The sequence below is a fragment of the Lipophrys pholis genome (genome assembly GCF_963383615.2).
Source record: "Lipophrys pholis genome assembly, chromosome: 16".
NCBI classification, from domain to species: Eukaryota; Metazoa; Chordata; class Actinopteri; order Blenniiformes; family Blenniidae; genus Lipophrys; species Lipophrys pholis.
Window position 1 is genome coordinate 23,383,879 of NC_137634.1, and position 21,521 is coordinate 23,405,399.

The 21,521-nt window shown below is 43.9% G+C and overlaps 3 protein-coding genes across 6 annotated transcripts; 1 reads left to right on the forward strand and 2 right to left on the reverse strand.

Annotated features, from left to right (window-relative positions):
* The first annotated feature begins 7,079 nt into the window (after nucleotides 1-7,079).
* Nucleotides 7,080-8,894, forward strand: LOC308121509 (uncharacterized protein). The gene is made up of 2 exons (XM_080482771.1): nucleotides 7,080-7,826; nucleotides 7,958-8,894. Exons 1-2 carry the CDS (start codon nucleotides 7,082-7,084, stop codon nucleotides 8,677-8,679), a joined length of 1,467 nt encoding a protein of 488 aa, XP_080338897.1. The 5' UTR covers nucleotides 7,080-7,081; the 3' UTR covers nucleotides 8,680-8,894.
* A 5,376-nt stretch (nucleotides 8,895-14,270) lies between these two features.
* On the reverse strand, nucleotides 14,271-17,004 carry nhp2 (NHP2 ribonucleoprotein homolog (yeast)). The gene is made up of 4 exons (XM_080483743.1): nucleotides 16,695-17,004; nucleotides 15,314-15,383; nucleotides 14,887-14,992; nucleotides 14,271-14,535 (listed from the first exon to the last, which is right to left on the reverse strand). Exons 1-4 carry the CDS (start codon nucleotides 16,855-16,857, stop codon nucleotides 14,410-14,412), a joined length of 465 nt encoding a protein of 154 aa, XP_080339869.1. The 5' UTR covers nucleotides 16,858-17,004; the 3' UTR covers nucleotides 14,271-14,409.
* A 305-nt stretch (nucleotides 17,005-17,309) lies between these two features.
* On the reverse strand, nucleotides 17,310-21,056 carry LOC308122103 (cornifelin homolog B-like). 4 transcript variants are annotated; one of them, XM_080483744.1, is made up of 4 exons: nucleotides 21,026-21,056; nucleotides 19,182-19,323; nucleotides 18,929-19,083; nucleotides 17,310-18,174 (listed from the first exon to the last, which is right to left on the reverse strand). In XM_080483744.1, exons 2-4 carry the CDS (start codon nucleotides 19,282-19,284, stop codon nucleotides 18,052-18,054), a joined length of 381 nt encoding a protein of 126 aa, XP_080339870.1. In that variant the 5' UTR covers nucleotides 19,285-19,323; nucleotides 21,026-21,056; the 3' UTR covers nucleotides 17,310-18,051. The 4 variants fall into 4 exon arrangements, with proteins under 4 accessions (XP_080339870.1, XP_080339872.1, XP_080339871.1 ...); XM_080483746.1 differs by having other exon boundaries at nucleotides 19,182-19,859; nucleotides 21,026-21,052; XM_080483745.1 differs by having other exon boundaries at nucleotides 19,182-19,285; nucleotides 21,026-21,042.
* Nucleotides 21,057-21,521: the final 465 nt, after the last annotated feature.

The following is a 21,521-nucleotide window of genomic DNA, read 5'->3' on the forward strand; positions in this document are numbered from 1 at the left end:
TGTGTGTGTGTGTGTGTGTGTGTGTGTGTGTGTGTGTGTGTGTGTGTGTGTGTCAGTAAAAGGAAAGTTAACAGATTGATTGATTTATTACTCTTGATGCTCACAGCTGTATGAGACATGTCAAATATCAATACATCATCGGGCTGAAGTACACGTTCAGGGAAAGGCTGAGAAAGATCCACTGGTCTTCAGCTTTCCTTCAAGAGTTTGTCAACAAAACGTGGACAAAGTTCAATTCAATTCAATTCAACTTTATTTATAGAGCACCAACTACATCACGGTCATTTCTAGGTGCTTTTAACAGAGAAACCCAACAAATCCTCATGAGCAGCAGAGCGGCGGTGGAAAGGAAGAACTCCCTCTAACAGGAAGAAACCTGCAGAACCAGACTCAGAGGTGGAGGCTTCCTGCTGCCCGGTTGGTGAGAGGATAGAGGAATGGATAGAACAGACAGATAGAGAGATTGGGGGAGGGTTACAGACCCTGGTTCGGGGAGCGAGAGGTAGAGGGGGGGGGGGGGGGGGGCATGGCAGTGTCTTAAAACAGCCTTAACTGTAAGCTTTAGAAGCGTTTGCTTCCACATAGTAGCACTACCGCCACCTGCTGGTTGTGGTTCTCCCAGTCACAAACTGACACCTGCAGGACGATCATATTGAGACCCACGTTGGTATCGATGTCAAATGATACCCGTGCAATAAGATTAATACTTACTTTTACTTGTACTCTTGTCCTTTACTCCTGCGTTACGTGCTGCGCCTGCCACTTTAAATGACAAGTGCGTTGTGGGAAGTGGAGTCGTAGCATGTGTTTGTTTTGGGAAATGTAGTTTTTATCGGTGTCATACTGCAGGTGTGTGTGTGTGTGTGTGTGTGTGTGTGTGTGTGTGTGTGTGTGTGTGTGTGTGTGTGTGTGTGTGTGTGTGTGTGTGTGTGTGTGTGTGTGTGTGTGTGTGTGTGAAATGACCTGTAACATTCATTTATATAGCACATAAAGTACGTCATAACACAGACAACACGGAATCCTAGCAGCCCAAAGGTCGTTAATTAAAAGCCTGAACTAATAGATGAGTCTTAAGTTTGTTCTTGAAGATGTCAACAGAGTCAATTGAGCGCAAAGAGGGAAGAAGATCCTTCCAAAGCCTCGGAGCAACAGCCTGGAAGGATCGGTCACCTCGAGTGAGACAATGAGAGCGTGGAACCTTCAGCAGGTTCTGATCCACAGACCTCAGAGCCGTTCAGGGGTGTAAGGCTGGATCAGACCACTGATATAAGAAGGAGCCTTGACCATGCAAGGCTCTGAAGACCAGGACCAGAACTTTAAACTGGATCCTATAGGACACTGGCAGCCAATGAAGTTCTTTTAGAACCGGGGACATGTGAGTCCTCCTATTAGTGCGGCTCAGAATTCTCTCTGCAGAGTTTTGCACTAATTGCAGTGGAGAGAGCTCCTTCTTGTTCAGACATGAAGACAAACTGTTCCAATAGTCGGAACACGAAGACACAAAAGCATGAACGAGAAGCTCCAAATCATTCCGTGAGACCATGTTCCTAAGTTTAGATATTTTCCTGAGTTGAAAGAAGCAGTTCCTCGTCAGCTGCACTATTGACAAGTCAAAGAGAACTCTAGTTTCTAAGACTTGGCTGAGCAGACCAGCCAAGTCACCCAGGTACTGTTTAATCCCAGGGATTGAATCATCAGGGGCAATAACCAGTGTTTATGTTTGGCCTGCATTGAGCTGCAGAGAGTTATCGCTGAGTCACTGTTTTATTTCCACCGGCCAATGGAGCAAGGAGTTCAGCCTCTGGTTCTCCGACGGCTTAAAGGAGCAGTGACGCTGATTTCATCAGTAAATAGGTGGAAAGAACCACCAAGAACCTTTGGTTAGAACAACGCGTGTTAAAAGAGGAATAAACAACCACAATTCTGAACCTTCTGGCGTCTTCCCTCCTCCCTCCATCAACTCCACGTCAGAATGAGACAGACAGTTTTTTGTTAGCAGCGGACACGAGTCCAAACTCTGATAAACCAGCTTCTCCACTGCGGCTGCGATGAGGAAGGAAACACCTGTTTGCTGCTCCATCCTGAACTCCACCTGCAGTTATATTTCATTCTGATTGGTTCTGGAGTGGTAGTTTGGTACACTTTGTTTATTTAAAACTGTCTTGAACAGTATTCTATGTTTACCTATAAACTTTTCCAAAATTCTGTATTAGGTTTAACTTCTTAATAAACCAAAGGAAAAATCATAAAATTCATCCAGTTTAGCACTTTGATGATACATTAACCTTAAAAAGTATTGGTATCGGATCCTATCAGCGATTCATTTATCTACTTTATTTTTCAGGGACCATGTACAAAAACATTAAACTTAAAGAAAATACAGGGCCAGTACATAGTGGACCTATATCTACTTAGTATCGGCTCGATACCAAATCTTTGAGTATCGCACACCACTATGCTGGACCGCTGGTGATTCCCTTAAACCAATCAGGGGACGAGCAGCCTGACGAACAACCAATCACGGAAGAGGGCGTTTTTGCACCGTCATCGTTGCCAATTTTCACTTCCTGTGAATCTCATGAAACCGTCACCAAAATAAAAGAGCGGAGAGCGACTTGTTGTGAACTCGCTGACTACGGCTGAGAGTTGGACAAAACCTGCAGGACGTCCTTTTGTCTCGGCGTCTGAATAACCATGGAACGTGTAGAATTATACCCCAAATGTGTACATCGTGCACAGGACTGTGTAGGAATGTGAGGAAGTTTTATTCAAGTACATTTACACCTTGGTGGTACTTCTACCTTGGGTATTTCAATTGTATACAAATGTATATTTCTACTACGTCACATTTGTGAGGGAAATACTGTAAAGCGTGTCAGCTGTAGCCCTCCTGTCCAAGCTAAAACATCTACTGCAATGCAACAGACTCATTAATACGAATATATATAAAGAATTATACATGTTGCATACTTTTGATGATCTCAGTACATTTCTCTTATCTTCTGTACTTTTAATTAAGGACCTGAGTTCTTTTTTCACCCATATTGATTCAGAGTGTTTTTTTTATTTTTAATTTTTAAATGCATTGTATTATATTTTAATGACGACTGTGAGATATTTTATATTAAGAATGCTTGATGCTGTAGCATTAAACTATAATTTTTTTTTGCTTCGTTACACATTGGAGATCGCTTGAAGTTGTTATTCTTTCAGAAAACGTCTTGGAAGAAGAACCACAAGGCCCTGGAGGACTGGACGTGGCAGCAGCTGGTTCCCGGCCCTCCAGTGCAGGCAACCGGCTCCCCGGAAACAACTCTGGCACCACCTTCACCATGAGGTGGGGCTGGGCAAAAAATCCATTTAATCGATTCATCGAATTTGTTGTGAAAGAAAAGTTTATATAGTTTTTTTTCCCTTGAATTCTGTGGTTTTGTCTGAAACTGTAAATGATGAGGTTTTTTTTTGTATGCGGTTGTATTTGAATAAAGTCAAACATTTTCCATGCATCAATAAACTGTCACGTGTTTTTCAAAAGGAGTATTTGTCTTCACCTAGTGGCCGAACCGTGGTACTGCTGTCTGGTAATAAGAATTAACTATTCAAACACAAGAATAAATCTTACAACGAGAGAGGGAGAGAGAGAGGGAGAGAGAGAGAGAGAGAGAGGGAGAGAGGGGGAGGTAGAGAGAGAGAGAGAGAGAGAGAGAGAGAGAGAGAGAGAGTGAGAGGGAGAGAGAGAGGGGGAGGTAGAGAGATAGAGAGAGAGAGGGAGAGAGAGAGAGAGAGTGAGAGGGAGAGAGAGAGGGGGGGGAGGTAGAGAGAGAGAGAGAGTGAGAGGGAGAGAGAGAGGAGGAGGTAGAGAGAGAGAGAGAGAGAGAGAGAGAGAGGGAGAGAGAGAGTGAGAGGGAGAGAGAGAGAGGGAGAGAGAGAGTGAGAGGGAGAGAGAGAGAGGGGGAGGTAGAGAGAGAGAGAGAGAGTGAGAGGGAGAGAAAGAGAGAGAGATCCGCTAACCGCCTGATGGCTGGCTGCCACATATTTGCATAACTCACACACACACACACACACACACGCACACACACACACACACACACACACACACACACACACACACACACACACACACACACACACACACACACTTCTCAATACCAACTTGATGTAGTTTTAATGAGAGATTTTAATTGTTATTTTATTATTTTCAGTGGGTTTGGATTCAGTTTTTTTTAGTTCTTTTAGAATTTGATACCAGTTTCGGTGGCGTTTGAAGGCACGTTTTTAACTTTCTTTTCTTTTTCCCAACTTTAAACGCTTTGTTTGGTCATTTTGTCGCACAGTTTATTGAAATGAATTGTTGCAGATATTTGGAGTAAATTGAGACGGATATTTGAAGTTCTTCTGTCAGTGTTTGTGAAGTTTGTGTTTTTGTTGAGGTTATTTTCAAGTTGCATCAACTTGGATGAAGGTTCTCAGAACTGTGTGTCGTTTCCCGACACACTGACTGAGGCTGCAGGATGATGTGAGCTCCACCAAACCAGGTGTTAGTGCTGAGGGTGGGTGGAGGCTCTGGATGATAGATGTAGGCTGACTGATGGTGGATGATGGATGGAGGCTGGTGGTTGGAGGTTGTGGATGGTGCTAGTAGCCCAGTGGGTTGTAGATGGAGGCTGTGGATGGGGGTTTAAGGCTGGTGGATGCAGGCTGATTGCTGTGGATGGTGGATGGAGGAAGAAGGCTGATGGATGATGGACAAGGTTGTGGGTGGTGGTTTACGAACGTTGGATGAAAGCCAATGGCTGGAGCCTGTTGGGTGGAGGATGACAGATGGTAGATGGAAGCTGGTGGTTGGAGCCTGGTGGATGAAGACTTGTTGACAATGGAGCTTGGTGGGTGGAGGATGATGGATGGATGCTGGTGGATGGAAGCTGGCGGATGGAGGCTAGCGGATGGAGGCTAGAGGATGGAGGCTGATGGATGGAGGCTAGTGGATGAAGGCTGACGCATGGAGGCTGATGGATGGATGCTGGTGGATGGAGGAAGATTGATGGATGCTGGTGGATGGAGGATGATGGATGGTAGATGGAAGCTGGGGGTTGGAGTCCTGGTGGATGAAGGCTGGTTAATAATGGGGCTGGATGGAGGCTGATGGATGGACCTAGTGGATAGAGGCTGACGGATGGAGGCTGATGGATGGATGCTGGTGGATGGAGGCTGATGGATGGAGGCTGATGGATTGATGCTGGTGGATGGAGGCTATAGATGGAGGCTGGTTATTAATGGGGCCTGATGGATGGAGGCTGACAGATGGAGGCTAGTGGATGAAGGCTGATGGATGGACCTAGTGGATAGAGGCTGATGGATGGATGCTTGTGAATGTAGGCTGATGGATGGAGGTTGATAGATTGATGCTGGTGGATGGAGGCTATAGATGGAGGCTGGTTATTAATGGGGCCTGATGGATGGAGGGTGATGGATGGAGGCTGGTGGATGGAGGTTGGTTATTAATAGGGTCTGATGGATGGAGGGTGATGGATGGAGGCTGGTGGAGGGAGGCTCGTTATTAATGCGGCCTGATGGATGGAGGCTGGTGGATGGAGGCTGGTTAATAGGGCCTGGTGGATGGATGCTGGTGGATGGAGGCTGGTTAATAGGGCCTGGTGGATGGATGCTGGTGGATGGAGGCTCGTTATTAATGCGGCCTGATGGATGGAGGCTGGTGGATGGAGGCTGGTTAATAGGGCCTGATGGATGGAGGCTGGTGGATGGAGGCTGGTGGTGCTGATGCAGGGGCTGCAGACTGGCTGACTGTCATTGTGTTTATGGAGGTGAGGAGAACAAAGGGGGAGCGAGCGACGCCTCAAACAGCAGCTGTCACTCTGTTTATTTTCACACTCGCCAACAATCAGAGGACATTAACGTCCCTCAGCTCATCATGATGCCTTTACTGACCCTCAGCTCATCATCATCTTCCTCAGCTCAGCTCATTCAAACACCGTTTCCACTTTAAAGGCGACAACAGACTCATGAATTTATGCCCTGAAGCTCTGAGACAACATGTCTGTTTGATCCTGTCTGCACCTTACATTCCACTTACTCCTCATGGAAAGTAACTAGTTACTACAAAAACACGACTTGTATTACTTTAGTCTCATTGAGGAAGTCTTAGTAATGTGTTCAGGGTGCAATCAGTCTTGTCCCACATTCTAACATAAATTAGAATTCCAACAAAGTATGAGGATTGATTTCAAAATATCATCATTAGCAAGTGGGAGGAAGATGCTCTATAATCTGGACGTTATCCAATAAGACATTATTTCATGTTTAACTGTCTCCTGGAAGAAAAAAATAGTCTTGAGAAAATTCATCTTTAGAAATCCTAAATAAAACATCGTGTTTTGCTATTTAATTTTTTCTGAGACGAATAACAATAAAACGCCCAAAAAGCAAAACTAAGGAACATTCCAACTGGTTTAATCAGGTTTAGTTTTTAATTATGTTGTCTTGACTTTCTCTACTCAGCAGCGGAGCAGGAAGTTAAAGAGTTAAATGAACCCGATGAGAAAACCTTATCTGGTGAATCGGCTTCATGTGTAGATCTCAATCCAGCTGCTTCCACTTCCAGAACTGAACATAATGTTGGTTCTCCTGAAAGTCCCGAGAGAGACGATTCTCCGTAGGACTGGCTGATGAAAACCAGTGAGACGTCACAGTGAAACAGGTGGAGGTGGAGATCCAACGTGCTCCGGATAAAAGCTGTTGGAAGAAACTCGGACGTGAGTTTGTGTCTGAAGGAGCAGCTGTGATTGAAGACTGGCAGGCAGTTACAGTTTGTTTGGTTTGCTCTGTGAATCAGCGACTTGAAGCGACTCCCGTAACGTCTGAAACTGTAAAAAGAGGCTCAATCAGCCATTTGTCAGGAGACGTGTTGACATTCGTCTGCATGAGCTCCGAGACGCCCCGGGCCCTCCACCCAACCTGTTCTTATTCAAATCGGGGCAAACCAGCGCCGGCCAATCGGAGGGGCCGGGAGGCGGGGCGGCGGGGGCTTTAAGTGTGTCTCAGGTGAGGAGCACAGCACACAGACATGGAGCAGCAGACTCTGCAGCCCCTGTTGCCTCCCCACCTCCTCCCCCAGCAGGATGGTTCGTCTCTGGGCCTCGATCCATCGGACTTCAGCCTCTACGGCGACCCGGAGCCTCCTGAGAATCCCTGGGGCTCAACGAGCCGCCACAGCCAGTCCTTCTCCTGGAACAGCAGTACTGACCAGGGGCTTCCGTTTGGCGCCACGGGAGGACTCGTAGGGTTCCCTTCAGGAAACCCTCGAGAACCCTCCTCGGAACCCCGTTCAGGCCTCCTTCCAGGTTTCTCTTCTGGCGTCCCTCATGGACCCCTCTCAGAACGTCCTGAAGTATTCCCATCAGGATACTTTCCAGGATTTCATCAAGAACTCCCTCAAGGACTCCCTCCAGGGAACCTTCAAGAGCCCCCTTTAAGACTCTCTTCAGGTTCTCCGTCAGGACTCTTTCCAGGACTCCTGCCGATGTTCGGAGGTCTCCTCCCCCACCTCTACAACCTCTCCAGTGGCTCCTGGTCCCCGTCCGACGACTTCCTGAACGTGATGCGCCCGCCCTACTCATACTCGGCACTGATCGCCATGGCGATCCAGAGCGCGCCCGGCCAGCGGCTGACGCTCAGTCAGATCTACCGCTACGTCTCCGACAACTTCCCCTTCTACAGCCGCAGCAAAGCCAGCTGGCAGAACTCCGTCCGACACAACCTGTCGCTCAACACGTGCTTCAGGAAAGTTCAACGGGACGAGGGTGACCCAGGTGAGACCGCCGCACGTGAGCTCTACCGCTGGTTCTGTCAGTTGGTGGAGGTCACAGAGGAGCAGTGGATTAGATGAGCAGCGTATTGAAGTTCCCAGCAGATGACTGATTGTGTGTTTTCCCTCCTGCAGGTAAAGGGTGTTACTGGACTTTGGATCCAAACTGCGACAAAGAGTTTGACAACGGAAACTTTCGCCGGAGGAGGAAAAGGAAGTCTGACGCCTTGACCCCCGACAGAGAGCCCTCCTCTTCTTCCTCCCCTTCGCCATCTTCATCATCATCAGAGCCCAGTCCCAAACTTCCCAGCATGCACTGCAGCAGCAGCAGCAGCATTAGCAGCAGCAGCAGCATTAGCAGCAGCAGCAGCATTAGCAGCAGCAGCAGCAGCAGCAGCAGCAGCAGCAGCAGCAGTGATGACGAGCTGCCTGCGATCACCTCCGACCTGTGCAGCATTCTGAGTCACCTTCAGGAATCCTTCTTCCTCCCCCCTGCTCCTCCTCGGCCCGACTCCTCCTCGCTGTGTCTGCAGGTACCAGACAGCGCCTGCCCCCCTGCTCCTCCTCAAGGACACAGCTTGTCGTACTCGCCCGGCGCCGTAGTGCCACAGTGGGACCACAGCAGCTCCTCTCCTCCGCCACATCTCTCCTGGTCCACTCAGCTGACCCCCCTTCACCCCGCCTCCCCCCCAGGTCTGGCTGGCCCCCCGCCCGACTCCCCCTCCCTGTACTTGGAGCCTCGGTTGGAGCTCCAGGAGAAGCAGCTGCAGCGTCTGCAGGCCCAGGACCAGACTCCACTGTGGGGGGGCGTCTGTGAGGCTGAGCCCCTGGACGTGTTGGTTCTGTGTTCACACTGAGATGTGTGTGTGTGTGTGTGTGTGTGTGTGTGTGTGTGTGTGTGTGTGTGTGTGTGTGTGTGTGTGTGTGTGTGTGTGTGTGTGTGTGATGGAGAGAGAGAAAGAGAGAGAGAGAGAGAGAGAATATTCTTATTTATGTTATCAAATGTTCTGGAATAAGCTGATTTTATTAATGTGTAAATATGAGTTGAAACTTTGGAATAAAACAACAGTTGAAAAGGAATTGAGCGTTTTGTTTAATGCTGAACCAATTTGATCAAAATACTCGTGAAAAAACAAACATATTGTCCCATTGTGTTTTAAAAATGTAATGAATAATCCATAATGATAAACGAGTCAATAAATGATAAATACTTCATTACACTGTAACTTTGATACTTTAATCAATAACCTGCCAGTGAATAATTACTTTAGTGTCTTGTGGTTACTGAAGTCAGAGTGGGCTTGGTCAACAACCTGTAGTGACTCCCTGAAGATGTAGAGAAATCATGATGAATGAACAAAAAGTAAAATGTAAGGAATTATTTAAAGGGGGAGAAATGCTTGATTTTTTTTCATTTATATTTTCAAAAAATAAATAAAGCAGCCAAAAGCTTGAGAAAACGGAAAAGAAAAAACTTCTAAAAATGTCTAAAAGCTTCAAAGTCGTTTTAACAGCTTATATGAAAATACTAAAAATGCTCAAAACGACTAAAAGAGACGCTGTGAAGTTGCTATGAAATGAAAAGTGGCTAAACTAACTTACACCAGGAATAAAAAGAACAAAATAAGTAGTTTAACATGCCAAAGATGATTAAAATAGCTAAATGCCTCAATCCACTGAAATATCTAAAATCTTAAACAAAAAAAAAACGAGTAAAGATTTATTAGGATTTCTTATTTTAAAAGTTAAACATGTTTTGTGGCTTCATATGAACTTGGTGGCTCAAACAGCTCGTGGTAATATAAACACCCACAGAACAGTTTCCATTTCTCTAAACTCCTGTTCACTGCAGGACATCATAGGATCTGGACGTAACACCAACAACCTGTTTTAGACTCTATTCATGGTCTCTCTTCCATATTTCGTTCCACATCCATTCATTGCAGGTTAAGGCCTCGTTCACGCCATGATTCAAGTGAAAACGCATCGATTTTTCTATGTTTCAGAAAGTTGTTGTTCTGCGTTTAGGTCGTCATCGTTGTCACTGTCCTTCTCCTCGTGTGGACATGTGCACAAGGGCAGTAGCGGCGTTACAGAAAAGTTGCATCTCCCCCAATTCCATGATGGTGGAGTAAGAGCGCTTTCAAAGGTGCGTTTTTAGTGTCTCCGAACACCGTTGCCTCGCAAACGGACACCCAGAACGCTACGAAACCTTTTCACTTGAAAACGGGAGCTGAAATGTTGGGTTCAAACTCATCGTGTCTGACTTCTGGGAAAGTTCTGGGAAACGTTGTGTCGCAACAAATGACAAAAATAAGTGAAATATATGGTGAAATTGTGAAACGTACATTAATTTCAGAGGGTTGGCTGAAATATTTCAAGCAGAGAGAGGAGCTGTGGTTTGTGGATCTGCTGTGTGTGTGTGTGTGTGTGTGTGTGTGTGTGTGTGTGTGTGTGTGTGTGTGTGTGTGTGTGTGTGTGTGTGTGTGTGTGAGAGAGAGAGAGAGAGAGAGAGAGAGAGAGAGAGAGAGAGTATACAGACATGGTGAGATCAGTCAGTTTTCACTTTCCAGCAATCTGAGATGCAAATGATGCCTATCAGGAGGCGTGTGGCGGTAAACAGAGGCCACACACTTCTCCTCCTCCTCCTCCTCCTCCTCTTCCTCCCCCCTCCTCCTCTTCCTCCTGTTGTGTCAATAACAGTCTGATGAAAACTATCAGATCCTGAAGGCTTTGAGAGTGGGCCTGTGATGTGTGTGTGGAGTGTAAACACATGGCACACTTAGGCACACACACACACACACACACACACACACACACACACACACACACACACACACACACACACACACACACACACACACACACACACACACACACACACACACACACACACACTAAACATACATACATAAATGAGATCCTGGCACACTGGTTCTATATAAACTGGTAACCTATAGAATTAGAAAAAACAAACAAACAATGGAGACAAATAAAAAGACATAAGCTATAAGATATAAATGACTTCCCACAGCTGGTTGGAACAAGTGACTTCTCTAAAGTAACATTTACAAAGAGCAGTGGGCGTCGCCTGAAAACAAATATAGATTTTATTTTTGGTCCGTAGATGCTTGGCTGGGTTTCTTGGCTCTTTAACTGAAAGTCCTCATAGACGTTTTGTGCTCCTGTGGTGATATATATTCTAGTTGAACGTTCTGAGTCACGGGTTCTGAAGGTTCCTCTGACTGCAGACAGGCGAGTGTGAGCAGACGAGCGTCCAGGTGAGGCCTGCCGATCGTTGGGGGTTAAACTGGATCCGATGTGGTGTCGCTGTAACGGACGCGCTGGAGGCATAGGGGTCTGCTTCATTAGAGCTGTCAGGGTACCAGCATGACGATCCGACCGCCGGCTCACCTCTACCCGTCTGTCTGAGTCGTGTCGTGACTCGACTTCTCACAGGTGACAAACATGAGACAAACTCCGGAAAGTAAGTCGCCCCGACCGCAGGGATAGATAAGACGTCTGCAGCCGGCTCCATAAATAATCTCATCACAAGTCAGAAATGGAGCCATCAACGTCGACATATTCTCACACTTGTGAAGGTGCAATGCAAATATTGTAGATGAATCATCAAACATCAACAGAACTACAGCGGAAAAACACCGAACCGTCCTCAGTCTTTCACACATCGACAGGGCATCTTAAAACGTTTGATAAGTTTTAGAAAGACCCAGAAATCTTTCACCCCTCAATCCCAGATTGTGGTCGAGGTAACTCCTGGAACAGTCCAAACCTGGTTAGTAATCCAAACAACTCTTCAAGAATCTGTCCTGATGGTTAAAGAAAAAAAACAAACAAACAGTACGACATACGTTTCCCGAAGAACTCTTGTAGTCCTTCATTGACCCGTCAGAAGAATCCAAATTTACTGCAAGAAGTTCTTTTAAAATCTCATGAAGCCCTTCGGTGTCTCCATCAAGGTCTCAGGCGCTGAACCCTCAGAGACCAATGAATCTCGTGAACGAGTCGGCTGAAGCTGCTTGGTGGAGTTCTGTGACCCCGAGGACCCCCGAAGGTCCGAAAAACACCTGAAACTATTCAGTAGCACCCGGTATCGCCTCATGTCCTTCAAGTACCTTTGGAACCGCTGATCTGGAGGAGAGAGCCGTTTCTGTTGGCGCTTCAAACCAAACAAATAGTTCCGTGACTCCTTGAAACACCTAAGAAACAATTAAAAATCCAACAGAATACTTATAGAACTCCAGCTGTCGTTGAATTCTTCTAAAGAGCAAGAAAAGACCATAAAAAATGCACTGATAGCACTTTTTTAAAGAACAAGTACATGTGCCAGTGCTAAACTTTAGCTACTTGCTGATACGCGTACTTATTAAATGCCATTACGCCTATATTCCATACTCAAATGATGCGCGAAGGTTAAGCGTTGCCCTGAAGCACCCCCGCTAAGCCTCTGCGTCGACGCTATGTGAACCGCCAACAGCCTTATAGCCAACAGCAGCATAGCGCAGTGCGTAGCGCTATGCACTGCGCTATGCTACTGTAGTCTGCATATCTAAGGACTACGTGGTCCAGCTCGCTGTTAACGAGTGCGTCTGTCGTACTTTAATCGCCTATAAGGTCGCAGGTGTGTGAGCCCCAAAACTCTTTAGCTTGTAGCATTTAGCATGTAGCACGGCTTGGCGCTCCTGGATCAACTGAGCATTTTAGCTAATGAGCGACATCTGGACATGCTGGAAATGTCTCTGGCGATTAAGTTGCTGGTATCGTACGAACTATCTTTTGGCTCCTCTTGATATTTTGGCTTATGTCTGTCATCCTCATTATCAACGACTCTCCAAACCATCGCTTGTGTTCCACTGTGTTCTTGCGAGGTTGATGACGTCACTTTGTACTCGCCGTGTAATATCCGTAATGAGTATACTTTGCATTATTGGACCCGATACCGGTATTGGTGCATCCCTATTCTGGAAGCCTTTGAAAAACTTTTTAGGAAAACGACTCAAGGTCACCAACGGGAAAGTTGGTCCCACATTTTAATCAATTTCCTTAAGAAATCTCAATAAACAAAGCGTCTCGTCCGTCACCCTGAGACCTGGAGGACGGCTGGACCTGCAGATTCTGTTCATGTTCGCTTTGCTTCATCTCGGCCTTGCTTCTTCTCTGCCTTGCTTCTTCTCTGCCTTGCTCTCGGTCTGCGGCTCTCAGCAGTGGAAAGTTTCTGTTGCCTCGGGGTCGGAGATGACAGGAGTTTATAAACATCATTGAGTCGAGCGATCGGGAGGGCGAGTCTGAGCTCGCCTGCCGAACGGGCGAGGAGGAAGATTTACAAGCAGAAGAAACTTTCACTGCAGCTGCTCTGAAGAGCCACAGCGGCGAGCCCACACCTCCGAGGGCCAGAGGCCAAACAGGCCATAACTGAAATCCCGTTTTTAGCACATTTCCTCAAAATGCCAATAAAAAAAATTAAAGGTGACCATTTAAACTTTTTCACTTTCAGAAGTGAAACAGGAGTCACTTAATTAGGTAGCATGCCGTAGCTCCCAAAATTATCTGATATGTTTTAATTGGGAATAAAATGCTAGATTACCAGATTTGTAAGTCTATTTCCAATATTTTAGGAAATGTGGTTGTACTTTTACTTCATTAAACAAGTTTGTTTTTTTAAACAGTTCCCAGTCTGAGTATTTGTAGCTACTGGGAAGAACGACGATGTTTGAAGCCTTTCCTGAAGCTTCTGGAGGATTAAAATCCTCATGGAGACTCACTGCAGCACGGATAAGAGAAGCAGTAATGCCCCCTACTGGCCAGGCATGGGATAAGAACAATCTGAAGCTTCCTTGCGTAATTGTCCCAGTCAACAACCGCTTCCATATGTCATTATCTGTAAAGAATAAACAGTTTGGGTTCCAGTTCTAAACCCTGTGGGACACCACAAGTAGAGTACACGCATGATAATTGGAAAAAAAAAAAAGAAAAGAAAAGTTTTCTAATACTATGTAAAATTATGGCAAACACATATCTGTAGTTATCAGTAACTACAGACAGTGTTTATGTTTTTTTTTTCATATGTGGAGTATTTACCAGTTTAGAACGATAGATTAGATGCGTGTTGATGAATTTGATCAACTTTGGAACGAGGATGTCACAATCAAAATGTGGAACAAGAGAAGTGCTGTTTATACTTTGACCACTTTTTGTATTTTAATGGGAAACTGTCTTTTTTTTATAAATGTATTTATGACTGAAATACAAGACTAATTTCCAGGCTAGTGTTTAAGCATCCATCACTTGTTGGGGACATATTATGCTCGGATGTAAACAAATATTATACTACTACAGCTCATACCAATAATTGTCCAGTTCATATAACTCAATAATCTAGTCTAAGTGGAATTAATCTAAAAACAAGACAGGACACATCCAGTTGGTTCACATTTTTTAATTAAAAAACAAACATCAGTTTTTATACAAAATCAAAATTTAAACCACAAAAACTTCTAAAGCTCGCAAGGAATATTTCACTCAAACAGAAGAACAGAAATCCTCCTGCCTCCTGATTGGCTGCCGTGTTAAAGTGGTTTGGGCAGGCTGCTCATCTCCTCCGCGCACTCGTCGTACGCCTCCTGGTACTCCTGGTGAGGCTTGATGAGGATGACGCAGGTCGGCCTCTTGGAACCCGCCGACGAGCCCAAATCCTGATTTCAGACAACCGGAAGACAAAAACACGTCAGGAAAACAATTACAGAGGAAAAGAAAGAAAAGCCTCAGATAGTTCAGGCTAAAATTTACTAGAAAAATTAACAAAATCAGCAAAAGTATTGACGCATAAATAACATACGTATGATAATTACTAAAAACACAGGCTAAGAACCAACTTTGTCCCACATATGACCGTTTCTATTCAGTTTTAAATCTTATGCACCGCCACAATAACAAACATTAGAAATCCAATTTTAGCATTTAGCAATAAAACAGTAAATTATGAATACAGTTTGCAGTTTTAATAGCAAATGTTGAAGACCCATGAGTGTGAAATGCCGACTCACCACTTTGGACGGGATGTAGGCGTACGGCAGGTTTCTGTCCTCGCACATGACCGGCAGGTGACAGTAGACGTCAATGGGCAGCGTGTCGCCCGCCAACACCACGAGGCTGCAGTCCCAAAGCACACGAGAACAAACAAAACACAAACAAAGGGAACATTAAAACAGTTTGAATGCAGCCGTTAGGGTCATTGAGCAACACAAGATCTGGTTGCTATGGCGATTCAAGAGAGAGGACAGAGCAGCACCAGGACGATGGACATGGGGGGACAGCAGGCGGCTATAGAACGACAAACATGGACGATGGCTCAAAGCTTTTTTGGGTATTCACATATCCATGCACGAGTCACAGTCACTGATGTATGTGTGAAATTAAAGAAACAAATGAAGTAGATGATGGCCGACAGCTACAGGACTACAAACGCCTCACCCCTTTTCTCCTTTGTTGATAAACTTCTGGACCTCCTTCACGCCTCGCCGGATGTTCTTCAGTTTGGCGGCTGGAAGCAGAAAAATCAAGACTACGTCACAAGTCCTGTACAGACGGTTCAATCAGTGAGTAAGCAGAAGGTGGTCAACTTTGTCTGAACTGAGTTCAGTAGTCTGATTCTAAAGTAATGTTTGAAATGTCCCAACCACAGATAACTCATCATTCTGACTGGATTTGGGTTTTTGTGCTGTGTCTCATTAGAAATGTCTCAAAACCCCGAAACTGAACATTTCAATAAAGACAAAGATTTACTATAAAGTAGAATCTTATGAGAGGAGCAGTTTTTAATTTAATGTCCAATATAAAAGTTAATGTCGGGATCTTAACAGTAGATCTTTAAATTAGTGGATTTCTGAAAATAGTTGCAAAAGTTAAATTACAAACTGAACACTTGGACTAAATGAAGATTCCAGGGAGCTGAAAAACATCATTTTCTGTCTTATATCATCTAAACAACCAGAATTTTTAAATGGATTCTGGTCATCTACTCAAACAGTTAAAACCTGTCATCCTCAAATCAACTTCACTAAGAGACGAGGGAAAAAACAAACATTTTAATGATATTAACAGATCAGCCTAAAGACTTACTTGACGTCATAGATTGTTTTCATCGGGGTTATCACAGGAAGTCCTCAGTCGAGTCTTTAAAATTCAGTTTTGTATTCAGTCATCTGAATATATTCTTCTTTGATATTTTGGTGATAGTTCTTTTAAAGAAATTGACATTGTTGACATCTATCAAAAAAAGGTGAAAAAAAATCTCCTCTAAATGATATTTTAATAAGAATGAGCTACTCATTGCAGGGGGCCGCAGCCCTGCATGTTTTCTATGTCTCGTGTCTCATGATGGTTCATCACTGAGTTCAACAGGAAGCCAGGTAACGAGCTGCTCACTGCGATCAGCTGCGTTGAAGCAGACATGGAAAACATGCAGGGCTGCGACCTCCAGGACCTTTGACACCCCTGACTTCTTGTGCGCCTTAAAAAAATCAGTTTAAGGCGATACTCCTGGAAAATGGTTCATATAAAGTCAAAGATAGTCAAGATGAACAATGTCTACATTAACGTACTGGATGTTTACACCGGGATATTGATACAATAAGTAAGTATAGGATTTCAGAATGGACTCTGGCATCTTCCCTTATCGTGAACGTCAATTTTAATCACTTGTGATGCACAGTCATTGCATTTTGGAGACATTTCCTATCATATCTCTCCCTTTTTGACGGACTTGTGGAGCTTCTCGCTGAATACTTTTTGTTCTGGAGTCGTTCACAGGGCTTCTTGTTGAGGTCTGGTGCCGTTTTGAGTCGGATCTCACCCTTTTTGACGCACTTGTAGAGCCTCTTGCTGAGCTTCTTGGAGGCCAGCGGCTGAGCGATGCAGTTCAGGTTGGCGATCAGCTCCTGGTAGGTTTTCTCGGAGCCTCCCGGCGTCTCGGGCGCCTCCTCCGCGTCCCCCTTCTCCTTCCTCACCTTCGTCATTACTCAACAGCACCGCGGGGACAAAAACTAAACGCGAAACGACGACGCTCCGACGCTTTTTAAGATCTAAACTTCAGCCGGTCCTCAGTGTGGGGGACACGTGTTTAGATTTCTTCTTCTGCGGGTTGTTGTTCGAGGAAAACTGCAACAGACGACGAGAGAGAGCGCCCTCTTCGGCCCGGAGTGGAACTGCAGGAGCAGACAGCGCGGCCAAAGAGGAAACTGCAGCAACTCACTGTTCACCACGAGCAGCTCACACGAGTAAAACATTCTCAGCAATCTAAGAAAAAAAAACAACTCATACATTTGAAAAAAAAAAAAGCAAAAACGTTTTTTTTAAGCACAAAATTGCAACAAAAAAAGAAATATTTAAAAATAATTCTGAATTACAAGGGGGAAAAGATATTGAAAGAAAAAGAAACCGAATTTCAAGAACAACAACAAAAAGATATTGATGTTGAGATGTTGACTTTATTTTCAGAATTCAAATGAGGGGAAAAATTGAATGAAAAATATTGATAACTCTCAGAAAAAGAAACGGAATTGAAAATAAATACATTTCAACCCTAAATGTGACATACATTTTTAAATTCTAAGAAACGTGCCGGAAAAGAAAAAAAAAAGTTAATTTTGAATTCTGATTTTGAACTCAAGATTGCAGGAAATGTATTTTGCTTTTTTAATTATGAGTGTGTGAATTGCAGGTACTGGGCTGCAGCACAGAATACAAACAAACATGTAAAAATAAAGTCTTATGAAATATTCTGATGTTTGGAGATACTGTTTTTGATTTTCCTGATTTGTAAACTCAACTCAACTCAGCTTTATTTATAGAGCACTTTAAAACAACACAGTGAACTGAAGAATAGGCCTAACGCAAACAAACAAAAAATAATATGCATGTTACTTTATTCATCATAAAGCTAAAAGAAAGTTTCACCTCTTTGGAGAAAAATGAGATTTGGAAATGCAATTGTTTTCCTTTGTGTGTGCATGTGAATGGAAGAGAACCAACAGAGAAACAAACACTTCATTAAATATCATAATGATTTTAACAGTATTATATGTGCAAACTCAATGCGGATGTAAACAGAGATAAATAAACATCTAACCGACGAGGAGAAAAGTCTATAACAAACACTTGATGAATAAATACAGAATATAAACAGAATTTATGGGACAGTGACGATGTCTTCAGCGGCTGATGATGTCTCCCAGCACGGTGGGAAGTTCCCTCATCTTCATCTCTCTGGCTATCTGACACCAGACGCAGGACGCGCAGCAGGTGGAGGACACACAGTCTCTGCACAGAGAGCCCTGGACGCAACACGAGAGGAGGGTTAAAGAAACTACCGCACAAACAAACACAGGAGGGAACTTAGGCCACGTTTACTCATTTTTCCAGGATTCTGATTGGCTGCCATGGCTTCATGCTTCTCGTTACACTGCCCCCTACAGGTTTGGCTGCTCATAGTAGCTCTGAACCAGGTGTATATGAGGGTCTGCGTCAATGAAGATTTCTTTTGTCAATGTAGAGGGGAAATATCCATTTTCGGAAAACACCGGGCAAGTGTAAAGGTGGCACAGAGGGCCCTGAGCGCAGCACGAGAGGGTTCTCAGTTCATACATGGCCATTGTTGTCCATCAACCATCCAATGAATAATGTCAATAAAAAAAAAACAGCATTAAAAACAGCATCCATTTTTTCAATAAGCGTCTTTTGAGATGCTCAAGGTCGTCGCACATAATAATCTGAACAAAAAGCTGCTTATAGCAGAAAAATATCATCCTAAACAAACCTAATACTATCATTATAATAACATAAAGTCCCCTGACGTTTACCATTTTTTCATTGCAATATATATATATAAAAAAAATATATATATATATATTTTTTTTAATTTAATTTTATTATTATTTTTTTAAAGATATTTGTGCTTCACCAAACAGGGTGAAGCACATCAAGGGTTTATCGAAGGTGTTAGCATTAAAAGCTTCTGGAAAATATTTGGGTACTGGAATACTACAACTGGGTTTTTTCGAGGAAAGCCATGTGGTTTCTCGTCCTTACTCTGATGCCGTAGCGGCGTCGCACCGACAGCCTCACGGACATGGTGGCAGGATGGAAGCAGCTGCAGATGTCCAGCAGGGGGAGACAGAGACACTCACCGAACACTTTAGTGGTCCGACAGGCGAAGCAAGGACAACAGCAGCAGGCGAAGCAGCCTGTAGAAACACAACAGCAACAAAACAACAAAAACGTGAACACCACAACGCCACTGTGTTGTTATTTGTTTATTTATGTGTGTGTGTGTTTACTGTACACTGTCTCTTGTCCTGGCAGCAGTCGTAGATCCCGGACATCCATTCACCGTCATCGTAGGAGACAAGTGCGGCCTGCGGCTGCGTCGACACCGTCCAGCTCATCCTACACCCGGCCAATCAGAATCCAGAATCGAAATGATTCTTCAAATGAGAAAATACTTAAAGTGTGGTGGAGTGGAGTCTATTGAGCAGCTGAAATGACTCTACAATGACTGAAGATGCTAAAACATTTTATTACTGGTGAAGAATATCACACTTTTAATGCTAATGACCATAATGTTATACTAATAATTATTCATTATTAAACCTGCTGAAACTGCTGAAACGGTATGATACAGTCAAGGCCACAGATACTCCAGAAAAACTACGATCCTCCACAGAGTATTTTCCCACGCGAATTGATGGGACGTCTTTTCTGACTGGCAACAAGACGTCAATTCCCCAAATGGACCAATTGCGTAAAGCCCAGCCGATTGTTGTGGTTGCGGCCGACACCTCGAAGAAAACCGTTTGAAATCGACGGTCTGGCGCCCAGAGGGGGCGTCTTCCTCTTTGTACGACTCGTCTCCAGGGACCAGCGCTGAACATTCCACTTTGCTCTCTTTGCCTTAGAAATGGTCCAACGTGTCTCGCTGGCTGGAGACTTTTTGAGACAACCAAGTTCAGGATCATAGGACCTGGGCAGAGTCGTGAACTTTAAAAGTCTGACCGTAACAATAGAGTCTGGTCTGGATCATTAACAGCTATAGAGAACAATATAGACATACATACTTATGCCACTGACACATTCCTCGTACATTATGACAGAATTCTATAGAATATTTGTATGTTTAGCTTATGGAAATATGAAAAAATGTCTGAAAATACATAAATTACATTTGAGTAACAAATTCTCAAAGTTACATGAAGTTTCTAGTATTTGAATAAATGTTAAATTTGCTGATTTAAGAATGGAATTTTAAAAATGCTAATAAAAAAAATCGCAGAAAATTGCACGCAGATTGGAGTGGATTATTAACAACAATCAACATTAGTCAAGAAATACAGCAACGTTATGCCTCAAATAACCTAATGATCCATCAACTGGTGTGCATGTATATCAGATAGTAAGCACAAATATATGGACGGCTGACATAAGCAAAAATGACACAAATCAGCACCAACTTAAAAAAACAAACAAACCTTAAACAGGGTGAAAATTGAATGGAGTCTGGCACAGCTTCTTCTCAGACAATCAACAATTTCTATCAATTCACCAATATTATTCCAGAATGTTAAAGTGTCAGGTATCTCACTGGACCCTGGAGTTGGAATAAATTTTTCCAAAAAGTATAAATTAATGTCAAGTTAACAGATAAAAGCTCAAGATGAGCTGTTAGGAAATACATGAAAAATGACAAATCAGTTTAAATGAGTAGATATTTGAATGGAGTCTGGTGAGGAAAAGATGTCAAATCTTTACGGAGCAATCGAGCAAACAACCAGTCAACGAACCAACCAACCAGCCAACCAGTCAACCAACCAGCCAACCAACCAACCAACCAACCAACCAGTCAACCAGCCAACCAGCCAACCAGCCAACCAGTCAACCAGCCAGCCAACCAACCAACCAACCAACCAACCAACCAACCAACCAACCAACCAACCAGTCAACCAGCCAACCAGCCAACCAGCCAACCAGCCAAACCAACCAGTTAACCAGTCAACCAGTTAACCAGTCAACCAGTCAACCCTGGTGTAATTGAAATAAACTACATATTAAACCGAATACAGATTTTAGTTCCTGTAAATACGTGACAAAATGACAGAAAAGGGCAGAGGAGCGAAGCAGGCGCTGTCTTACCTGTGTGAGCCTTGGTCTGATCTGATTGGTCGGTTTCCAGCAGGTGAAGTTTCTGATCAACCTGATAAACGAGTTCGGTTGGAAGGCTCGTCTTTACCGTCATGGAATCCCCCGGCAGTTATTGTTGATTTGTTTTTCTTCCTGGCCTCTATTTGTAAAATAAATCCAAATAAACACACGTTGAAAATATTTGTTGGAGGAAATACCACGAGGCTAATGTGTTAGCATGAAGCGGCTAACAGCCGCTCAGTGATCGTCGCTATGTCATTCAATTCCTGCAATAAATGCCTCAGTCAAATTCTTTTAATTAATTTCACATTATTTTAAAGTTCATTAGAATTCTACGGAAGAGTTTTAGGGCCACTGAAGAAAAAAATAAATTCGGAGGCTACAAACAAAAAAAAAACTCCATGCACTTCAGAAAAAGTCGAAAATCAAAGTCAAGATTTTTTTTTTTCACGATGGAAAAAAAAGTCCATCCATCCACATCCCAGCT